Raw genomic sequence first — 11,526 nt, 5'->3', positions numbered from 1 at the left:
CCACAACACACACACACACACACACACACCATTCCATTTCCCCTCCTTGCTTTATCTTCTGTTACACTTGTCAACATAAGACACACCTCGCAATTTGCTTATTTGTTTATTGTCTGTCTCCTCCCAGTAGAATGAAGCTCCTGGAGGGCAGGGGTCTTTGTCCACTTGCTTCAATTGCTATGTCCCCAGCGCAGGCAGTGGGTACCCGGTTAACAATTTGTTGAATGAACAAGTGAGTGAGTGAGTGAGTGAACAAACGAATGAACGAAGAGAAGCCTCTGGGCTTACCAGGGAGGTAAAGGCTGGGGGTTGGTCTCAGATCCCACTCAAGACCCTCTCACCTGCTGCCTAACCTGGCAATTCTTCTTTCAGGCTCCACACAAGTTGCCTATCCCCCTAAATCTGGGTGCTGATTCCAGACGCCCCCTCCCCCAGGAGCGGTAAGCACCCCACGCCACTTTTGAGACCCAAGGGTGAACAGGAGGGGCAAGAATCCCAGCGGGCCACCTCAGGGTGGGGGACGGGGCTCCCCAAGCTCAGGTCACCCTTCCTCCCCCTCCCATCCCTTGGCTCGCGTAGGTCGGTGGGGGAGGGTGGCGGGGAGCGCGGCCGGCCCAGGGCTGCCCAGGGTGGCGGCGTCGGGGCTGCGGGCGCCTTCGCCGGACCCGCATTGCCCCCTAGTGCCGCGCGGAGTCAGGGCGCCGGGCTCCCCCGCCTGATGTCACCGCCGTGCAGTCAGCCCAGAGGCGGCTGGTTGCGAGCAGACCCTCCTCGGCGCTGGCTGCGCTGGGCGCCGCTGCCCGCACACCCGCCGCCGGCCGGGCCGAGCCGAGCCGGGCGCCCCCCTGCCCGCCGCCCCTCCCGCGCCGCTCCCCGCCTGGCCGGCCCGGCGCGCCTGACGTGGACCATTAAACTTGGAGCTGCCGCCTCGGCCCCTCTCTCCTCCGCCTCCCTCTGACAGCCAGGCGAGCGGGCGGCTCGGTGCAGGCAGGAGACGCGCCGCCGGGGCTGGGCTGCCCGGGGGGGAGATGAGTCCTCGCCGGGAGGGCGCCTCTGGGAAGAAGACCGCGGGCGAAGCAAAGTTGCAGGGCAGCTGAGGAGCTCGGCCGCAGCCCTTCCAGCCCCGCTCACCCCAGGCTATGGAGGGCCGACTCTAAAATGAATCCCGATCTGGACACCGGCCACAACACATCAGCACCTGCCCACTGGGGAGAGTTGAAAAATGCCAACTTCACTGGCCCCAACCAGACCTCTAGCAACTCCACACTGCCCCAGCTGGACATCACCAGGGCCATCTCCGTGGGCCTGGTGCTGGGCGCCTTCATCCTCTTTGCCATCGTGGGCAACATCGTGGTCATCCTGTCGGTGGCCTGCAACCGTCACCTGCGGACGCCCACCAACTACTTCATCGTCAACCTGGCCATTGCCGACCTGCTGCTGAGTTTCACCGTGCTGCCCTTCTCGGCCGCCCTGGAAGTGCTCGGCTACTGGGTGCTGGGACGGGTCTTCTGTGACATCTGGGCCGCCGTGGACGTCCTGTGCTGCACGGCCTCCATTCTGAGCCTGTGCGCCATCTCTATCGATCGCTACATTGGGGTGCGCTACTCTCTGCAGTACCCCACGCTGGTCACCCGGAGGAAGGCCATCTTGGCGCTCCTCAGCGTCTGGGTCTTGTCCACAGTCATCTCCATCGGGCCTCTCCTTGGGTGGAAGGAGCCCGCGCCCAATGATGACAAGGAATGTGGGGTCACTGAAGAACCTTTCTACGCCCTCTTCTCCTCCCTGGGCTCCTTCTACATCCCTCTGGCGGTCATTCTGGTCATGTACTGTCGCGTGTACATCGTTGCCAAGAGGACCACCAAGAACCTGGAGGCCGGAGTCATGAAGGAGATGTCCAACTCCAAGGAGCTGACCCTGAGGATCCACTCCAAGAACTTTCATGAGGACGCCCTCAGCAGTACCAAGGCCAAGGGCCACAACCCCAGGAGTTCCATAGCTGTCAAACTTTTTAAGTTCTCCAGGGAAAAGAAAGCAGCCAAGACCTTGGGCATTGTGGTCGGTATGTTCATCTTGTGCTGGCTACCCTTCTTCATCGCTCTGCCGCTTGGTAAGTTGGGGACTCGCGGACGGGGAACAGGGCATTTTCAGATCTGGGGTTTACTGACGAGCTTACTGTAAAGTTTTTCGTGGGGTTTGTTTTTTATGCAGCCTGTGTGTTTGGAGCCTGGGGAATACTGTTTGTTCTGCAAAGGCTTTGCAGATTGGGTAGCTGGCTAAGAACCAACTCAGGTGTTAGTGGAACACACTAAGCAAGGCGCTAGTCTCTTGAAATAGAACCACAGGAGGAAAATCTGGTATGTGGAATGACTCATTCAACAGCATCGGTTTAATAATTAAAAAGGACACTGGACTTGAACATCACACCAGCGTTATCTCAGTAGTAATGATGTGCGGGCTAAGGCAGCGTCACTAATGCAGCATACAAAATAGTTTGTAGTTACCGCAGACGCGGCATTTGGGAAGCAGGCAGGCGGCTCGTACGCAGAAAGGCAGTTTTCATTCAGCATTTCCAGGGCTCTTGCAGAGACCCACGCTCCCCATGAGCTTTGCAGAGGTTGCGTTCTCCCCTCCTCCCTTTACCGCTTGCTATCACCTCAATGCACTCCCTTCATTACGAGTTAATAAGGGCCTTTTAACAGCTGCACGGCCCCATCCAGCCTTTGAGTTACTAAAGATTGAGATTTGAAAGAGAAGGAAGACACCCAGAGGGTCACATGTTTTCAGTTTTTACCCAGAAATGTTCTAACTCTGGTGATTCATGGAATACCCAGATTTAAATTACAGTGGTCCCTCACCTTCAGCTACCAGACACCAAATCCTGCTAGGATGAAACTGAGTTCTTCCTCTCCTATAAAAATATGTCCATCTTCTTTTGTTTAATGGTCTAAGTTGTTCAAAAAGCTTCCTGATTTTTTCCCAAGAAGACAAGGTCTGGTTAGGAGGTAAATCTACAGGAAGGTACTGTGACATGCTGTCCACATGGTTTGGGAAACACTTGTCCCTTCTCTAAGGCACTGACCTGCTTTGGGTTCCTCTCCTGTCCCTGGGAGACACTCCGGAAAATGAATGGAGGGAGGTGATCATTGCAAAGTCATGTGCCATGATATCAGAAGAGGTAACGGCTGCTAAGTGCCACAACCATATATACGCCTGCAATCACACCCAGGGCTCAATTAGAACTGAACATAATCCCTCAAACAACTAAAATTCTGAAGGCACACTGCTTTTAAGAGAAAGGGGCAAATGGAAAGAAAGCAAATTGAGATTAGGAGTTTCCATTTTTCAAAGATGAAGAAAAAAACCTGTTTAACCTACTCTCCATGTTGTCATTTCCAAGGCAGGCTTGCAAGTTAATGCCTTTCAGAAATAATTTTAGTGCATTACATGGAAAGCGTTTGAAGCTGTACTCCACCCCACCCCCCTCCCAGGAGTGGTCACATCTCACTGCAGAGAAGCTTTTTTTTTTTCCCCCAAGGTCTTGGGGTCCTTTTGCAGGCTTGTTGGGTTAAAGTGAGTAATAGTTCACACTGCTTTGGATCATGGTTGTACACGGAAGTGATTTGGTCATGTATTAGCTATGTGACCTTGGGCAAATGAACACTCACCTGTAAGCCTCAGTTTCTCCATCTGCAAAATAGGGCTAATTACTATTTGCTCCATGGGGTTTGCACTAATGCATGGAAAGGACTTAACACGGTGTCTGGTGCACAGCAAAATCTCAGTGAAAGTCAGCTTAGTACTACAAACAGATCCCGGTTGTCCCTCAGCTACAGCTGTGTTTTCTCTTTCTCTACTCATTTGACCATCCCACACCTGTGACTAAAGGCTCAGAAGAGAACTGAGTCCTTCTTTCTTCTTTCTGCCTCTGCCCCCCAAACTATAGAGACTAGGACCAGAGCATCCTCAGGAAGGAGAAGGGATGCAGGGAATGGATCAAAGGTGCAAGCTTTCACTTTAGGGGGCAAGAGAAACAGGTCCAAATAGGTGAAGAGGCTGCCCACATGCTGAAATGGAAAGAGCACTGCGCTGGGGTTCAAGAGCAATAGATTTCTAATGTGAGCTTTGCCATCAATCAGCTCTGTTATCCTAGGCTTGTTTTACATCTCTGGGCTTCAGATCTCACTTTCAGGGAACAAGAGGGTTGGACTAAATCAAGGGCTCTCAAACTTTAATAAAGATCACAATCATCTGTGGAACTTGATAAGCATTCAGCTTCTTAAATATAACCCACAGAGAATTTGATTCAGTACATCAGATAGGTCTCGGGAATCCTCATGTTTAACCAGCCCACCAGGTGATTCTGAAGAGGCGGTCCACAGACCAGGCTTTGAGAATCGCTGGCCAGGGGATCAATCAGTTCCCTTCAGGCTCCAGCATCCTAGACACCAAGGTTTAAACGCGACAAAGCTTAGCCCTTCCCCAGACACGTGGTGGTGCAGGATGATGTGACTTCTCTGTGGGTCCTGCTCTTCAAACTCATCCTCGGTTTCATGTCATTCACACTATCCCCACCTGTCCTCCCTTTCTGTTTATGACCTTCTGAGGCCTTAACCCTGGATTCCATGGCTTGCCCTCAGAGCTTGTTTCTCCTCTCCTTGCCATGAAACCTTTCTGCACATCCCTGCCACTATCTCCCGGAGATCTCCTGGTGTGCGGTCCCTAAGCTACTTCACCCACCTCCTCTCCCCTGGCTGCCCAACCCTTGGCAGGTAAGAAATATGGACTCCAGGCCTTGGTTGGGATGGACTCTGAAAAGTACTCAAGAGCTTCAAACAGAAAAGGTGCTTTATCAGCATGTTTTTAATAATTTAAGAAGAGCATCCCAGCAACATGAAGATGTGGGTTTCTACTTCCCCTGAGTTCAAATAACACCCAAACAAAATAAGCATGATGTAGAACAATAACTCTTTTGGAATCTGAAGAAGGTTCCAAATTCGAAATTTTCCATGAAATGCTTTTCACTCACAAGGAAAGAAAGCAGATCTAGGGGAAGACAATCATTGGCAAACAGAGAAGTGCAGGTAGGAGTAACTTGCAATTAGCAACAGACTTCCAGGTGCCTGGATGGCATGAGATTTCCATAGCTGTGTTTGTCTTCTCTGTGGGAGAGAAGGGTTGGGATCCCTCCTGGGAAGGAGGGAAAATAGTCATGCCCTCTGCAGGGTCCTGGTCAGGGGCCCCATTTGTTTTCCTTCCTCACTTATTTTTATTTTTGGGAGCAGGACTGGGCTGCCCGCAGGGCTGGGTCTCTGGTCTCCTGTGGAGTTCTCCCCACCTGTAACACCCTCCCTACCTCTTCCCCACCCTTCCCCTGTGGCCTCAGGCCAACTTGGGCCAGGGACCAGCTTTTCCTTACTAGGGAGCAGAGATGGACGCCACCAGACAAGGACCTCTTTATTCAGGCCCTGGAATCGGGCCTTGGAGGGACAGGAAATAATTGGAATATAATATAGTAGCATTTCTACGCAGTAGGCCATGTGCAAGATGTCCAAGGAATCTTCGGCTCCCAGGCATTATAATGAAGGCTAGCTCCCACCTACCTAGGGAAGACCTGGCCAGGGTCTTGAGAAGTGGCTGGGCTACTGAGGGATGTGCATTGCCTTGTGGGGATACATTGGGGGGCGGGGGGGAGGCGAGCAGGAAGTACTGGGCAGCCAACTGGTAGCTGGGCTTAGTGCGTTGTTTAGAAAACACTGGAACCTTGCCTCGCTCCAAATCTTTCTTCCGTCTTTTAAAATGCTGAAAGGCACCAGGAAGCCATTATTGAACTAACTGCTTTCCCCTCCAAATAAATGAAGGTCAATTTCAAAGAAACAGTTGTGTTCTCATAGTACTGGGACCAAATAGGAATCTCTCTGCACTGATTTGTTTCTGTACTCCTCTCATTCAAATTGGGGCTGATGAATTCCTGCCTCCCACAAGAACACTGGGGAGGGTGAGGGTCTCAGAGATGACTCAGGACGGGGCCACCGCCACAAATATACACACTAACCCTCCAGCTCTGAGGTTTCAAAACACAGGGATTTGAGTTGCTCACAAAGAAAGCAATTGGTTTAAGTGAGGGAGAAATTTTTACACGCAGGGAATCCTTTCTGGAAAAGGAAAATACATTCAACCATTTATGAAATCATCAATAAAGACTTCCTAATGCATCTACTCTGTGCTACATGGCCCCTGCCTGCAGGATGTTTACCACCTTGTGAGATCTTATTTTTATGAAGCATGTACTATATGCCAGACATTCTGCTAGGCCCTCTACAGACATTATCTCATTAATCCGCGCAGCTACCCTGACAGGGGAGAGTAATTGCTCCCTCTCTACAGATGAATAGGCGGGAGGAGCTCAGAGCTGGAGCTGAGCTCAGAGAGGTTAGCCTTCTTGCCCCAGGTCATATAGCAAGTAAACAATAGAGCCAAGGGGTGAATCCCGGTCTGTCAGGACAGGCACATACCTGTTCCACTGCACCTAGGAGATATCTGGCCTTCTTGCTTCCCAGTCCAAATCTGCTCTCATGGCAAATGTGCTCTAAAACTCCAGAGCTGCCATGTCAAAAGCTGGGTATTATACTTCTGTTACAAAACCCTGCCTTTCTTCCACTCCCCACTCGCCTCTGCAAAAAAGACACCCAGAAAATGTTAGGGAAGGGCATCCACACCCTAGCTCAGGGCTAGATTTGCTCCGTACCTACCGCACCGTGTAGGATATTGGTCTCCCAACACTGGACCGTCCATCGCTCCAGCCAGAGGAAAATGTGGGACCTTGCCCTTTATCTGAGAATCTAGCTCTATGTCTTTAGTCATTCATTCGTTTGCTGAATAAGTATATATTTATTGGATGTCTACTGTATATTGTGCTGGAGGTACAGTGGTGAGCAAAACAGCTATGTTCCATGTTCTCATAGAATTTAGTTCTACAGGGGAACGCAGACCATTTGAAAAACACATGCACACAAATAACACGACACAAATTGCAACAAGTGACTTAAAGTAAAGGGATGAGATGCTATTAGAAGTAAATAATAGGAGTCAGCATATCACAAGGGTCCCTGAGTGACATTTAGGCAGAACCTGAAAAGTGTGGAGGAGCTAACTCAGTACAGGCAGCAGATAGAAGAAGAGGGTCCGGGCAGAAGGAAGAGCATGTCCAAGAGTCCTAAGGCAGGAAGTGGTGGGGAAGTAGCAAGCTTAGAGAGTAGGGGGACCAGGTACAAGTCAGGGCTGGAGGTGTGGGCAGAGGGCAGGCCACGCAGGGATTTCAGGCCACATAAAGGACTTTAGATTTTATCTTAAGGCCACTACTGAAGGGTTTGAAGCAGACAAGAGATACCATCTGAGTTATGTCTTGAAAAGATGACTCAGGCCTCCGTATGGAGCACAAATGAGAGGTGGAGCAGGTAGGAGGCCACAATCCCAGTGAGAGCTGATGGTAATTTAGACCAGGCTGGGGGCAGTGAAGGTGGAGAGAAATGGACAGATTCAAGGACTTGGGGATGGGTTGTTATATGATTTAGGAGGTTAGTGAGAACAAGAAGTATGTCTAGAATAACTCTGATGTTTCTGGGTGATGGAGGTTATCATTTGTTGAGATGCCAGCAAAACACCGTCAAGGGGATTCCTCCTAGGATCTTCCTCAGACGCCATTCACCAAGGTTCATAGGACAGCATGCTGGGTGTGATCTGCCAGACACTCTTATGTATTGAGTAGAGAAAATGTCCCAACCCAAAAGCAGGGAGCTGTGACCAACAGCTAACCAACTATTCATCAGAAACATCTGATGGGGGCTCTTTCCGAAAGCCTAGATTCTTGAGCTCCACCACACATCTATTGTATCAGAATTTCTCATGATGGGGCAGAGAATTTCAATTTTTAACAAGTTCCCAGGTGATTTCTATGCAGCCAACATAGCATCAGTTCCCCCCAACCCATGCCTGGGAACCCCTGGAATGAACACCCTGTGAAGAGCCAGGAAAATTTGGTTATGCTTCCCCCAGTGCAGTCAGAAGCATCTCCAATCCTGCCCAGTCCCTTGGGCTAGTCCACATGGAGAAAGGCAGAAGGCTGATGAGAAGGAAAGTGAATTCTTTAAACTAGAGCCTCCCTGGAAAAGAGGAAGAGAATGAGCACTGTAGAAGCAGCTCTTCAACGTATTGAGTACACTGCCCAACACTGAATGCTCTGTGTTGTTCATAATTCTCACAAACCCCTCTGCAGAGCAAGCATCATCATCCCTGTGTTTATAGGTTAGGGAACAAGAGTTCAGAGGGGTTTGGTAATTTGCCCAAGGTCACACAGCTAGTAAATGGTAGAGTCTATCGGACTCCAATTTGGCACTCAATAAGCATTTATTATATTATCCCTGTTGTTACTACAGTGCTTCCTGAACATTTGTCTGGGGTCTGGTGCCGAAGGGTATAAAATTTTTACTGGCTCATGACAAGATGAGAAAAAAATTAGAAAAATTCTGTGTTTTTCCAAATGTATTCAAAATAAATGACTGTCCTTTTTTTCTAAAGACTATGTCCTTTCTATTTTGGGACACTGAAATAGCATTTCTTTGATGGAATGATGGTAGTAAGTAGTGATGATGATGATGATGATGTGTGTGTGTGTGTGTGTATGTTTAATGACCTACTTGGCAAAATAACAAGTTGGTAGCCCTACGTCCGTCCCCACCAAAATTTTTTTGGAAATTTTACTGTGAGGGTCCTAAAGTCTTGGAATCACGGAAGATACCACGGTGGTTAGACAGAAGACGTATTCGTGGGAGAAATCAAGCAGTAAAGGAGGGAAGGAGGGCAGAAGGGAAGGAGGGGATAGATAATGAGTTAGCCTCACCTTTGCAGTGGCATTCAAAGAACTGGCAGAAGGGCAGGCAGGGGGGAATAATTATGTGTGAAGGGTCATGCTTATCAGGTAACTACAGGATGGGGGGCCATTTGTGGAGGCACGGAATCCTGCTGGGGCAAAACAGGCCACAGAAATGCCAGCAGGTGCACATGTAGCTGCATTGCCATCACAACTGGGCCTATTCAGGTCTGTAATGCAGGAAATGCCTTTACCTGAGTGTGTGTGTGGCTCATAAAAATAACTGATGGCAGCTGGGCCCACTGGGAAATTGCTTTCTCTGATATCTCCAGGATGTTTCCACAGTCACTGTGCTCCAGACCATGTCTGATAATACTACTACTAATACATCCCATTTATTGGATCTTGCCATGTGCCACACTCCCTGAGCTACACTGGGCTAGGGGTACTTCTGTGCGTTCTCTAATGGACACCTCTCCAAAGGCTTACAAAGTGAGCACTGCTTTGTCCCCATTTTACAGATAAGGAAACTGAAGGCCAGAGAAGTTGAGTGATTTGCCTCAGGCCACGCAGCTGATGAGGGATGGAACCTGGATTCACAAGGAGGCAAACAGATAATGCTAAGGAGTTATCACGGGGGTACCCTAAGTGTGGAGCTCTGAGCTTTGATTTATGGAACCTCACAAAGGAGTTGGGGAAACCAAAGTCTATTCAGAGAAGGAGGAAAGGAAGCAAGTAGCTGCCTATCACTCAGCAACTGAGAGGCATCGTGTCCTAGAGAGAAAAGTAAAGAAATCTAAAAATAATTGGGTCTTTCCCCTAGCAAGATGTCAAAATTTCTCTTTTATTATGGGTACTTCAGACATTGTGCAGTCTCACAGCTTATGACTGGTAATTTCACATACTTTTTCTTTCTTTTTTTTTTTTTTTTTTTTGAGAGAGAGAGAGAGAGAGAGAGAGCACGAGTTGGGAAGAGGGACAGAGAAAGAATCTTTTTTTTCAATCTTAATTTATTTTTGAGAGAGAGACAGAGCACGAGCAGGGGAGGGGCAGAGAGAGAGGGAGACACAGAATCCGAAGCAGGCTCCAGGTTCTGATCTGTCAGCACAGAGCCCGACACAGGGGTCAAACTCATGAAATGCGAGTTCATGACCTGAGCCAAAGTCAGACGCTTAACTGACTAAGCCACCCAGTTGCCCCAGAAAGAAAGAATCTTAAGCAAGCTCCAGACTCAGTGCAGAGCCTGACACAGGACCCAATCCCACAACCCTGAGATCATGACTTGAGCCAAAATCAAGAGTCGGATGCTCAACTGACTGAGCCACCAGACAGCCCAGTAATTTCACATACTTTTTTAAGATTTTTATCAAATTGGGGAAAACAAAATTTGGAAGATTTTCTTTCATAGTTTAGTTTCTGACTTGGATATATTTCAGAACGTGATTCGCCTCTGCCACCCACATACATGAGGTCCCACACTGTAGGACTTCTCATATCATGGCTCAGACTCTGGCCCTACCTCTTGATGTCACATATCCACGTGAGTCAGCATCGTGAACAAGAGAGTATTTCTAGGAGTTGTTTTTCCACCTTGCAGTAAGTGGCTAGTGATGACCAAGCTATCCAGAAAAAAAAGTCTGCAAGCCACATATATTTATTCACTATATACATTCAACCCAAATGAATGGGTTGCTTAGTAGCTCCCCAAAATGCTCATGGCCCCTATACTCCATGGCCTCCCCGTGCAAGGGGAAATATGATAGAGGGAAGTGAAAGCGGAAACAGACAGCAGTCCTAATCAATTGCAGTTAATAGATCTTACTTTTGAAAACTTTACAAAATCGTACAATATAAGGAAAATTCCTGGGGTGTCTCCCAGGGCCTTGAAGAGTCCCATAAAGAGAGGACCCCTGAGGCTAAGCAAGTGCTGTTCATCTACCCCAAGCACCGCAGGCATGGCTCTCCCTAGCAACCTGGTGACTGATCGACTTCTCTCTCCTCTACAAACTGTACACAAGAGTAAGCAGTGACTACATCTTTCCTTCCGCCTAACACAGGTGCTCACAAAGCTAAGTGAATGAGTAGATAGCAGCACTATGAGTTTAGCAGGAGAATTAGGAGAGTTCTATAACTCAGATAGAATTAGTTGTCATTTCCCAGGCTCAGTCAGCTAAGCGTCCGACTTCGGCTCAGGTCATGATCTCGTGGTCTGTGAGTTCAAGCCCCGCATCAGGCTCTGTGCTGACAGCTCAGAGCCTGGAGCCTGTTTTGGATGCTATGACTCCCTCTCTCTGCCCTTCCCTGCTCACTCTCTCTCTCTCTCTCTCAAAAATAAATAAAACATAAAAAAATTTTTTTATAAAAAGAATTAGTTGTCATTTCCCAAAAACACCTTGCATCTTCCTCCTCCTGTGCATTTGCTCAGACTGTTTCCCTCTACTAGAAATGCTCTTCCCATACCCTCTGAATATCCAAATCCTGCCCACCCAAACCCTAGTTCTGTAGACACCTCTCACAGAATCTTTCTTGGTCCCCATGCCTTTCCTGGCAGTGATCTCTCCCTCCCTCTCTCCCTCCCTCCCTCGTTTATGATGCCTGCCACATCTGTCCATGGGGATCAGCACTGATGTGCACATCTTTGGCAGTGCTATCAGGCTACA

The 11,526-nt window shown here is 49.0% G+C and overlaps 1 protein-coding gene across 1 annotated transcript in view; it reads left to right on the top strand.

The window, feature by feature from the left end:
• Positions 1 to 684: 684 nt before the first annotated feature.
• ADRA1B (adrenoceptor alpha 1B) overlaps positions 685 to 11,526 on the top strand; it is a 52,849-nt gene continuing 42,007 nt past the window's right edge. Inside the window, exon 1 of the mRNA XM_043596976.1 lies at positions 685 to 2,107. Within this exon, the coding sequence (XP_043452911.1) occupies positions 1,159 to 2,107 (949 nt within the window). The 5' untranslated portion in view covers positions 685 to 1,158. The remainder of the gene's footprint in view (positions 2,108 to 11,526) is intronic.

The sequence above is a fragment of the Prionailurus bengalensis genome, chromosome A1 (assembly GCF_016509475.1).
Source record: "Prionailurus bengalensis isolate Pbe53 chromosome A1, Fcat_Pben_1.1_paternal_pri, whole genome shotgun sequence".
NCBI classification, from domain to species: Eukaryota; Metazoa; Chordata; class Mammalia; order Carnivora; family Felidae; genus Prionailurus; species Prionailurus bengalensis.
Note: the sequence above shows the minus strand (reverse complement) of the source record. Positions and strands in the feature narration are given on the sequence as shown.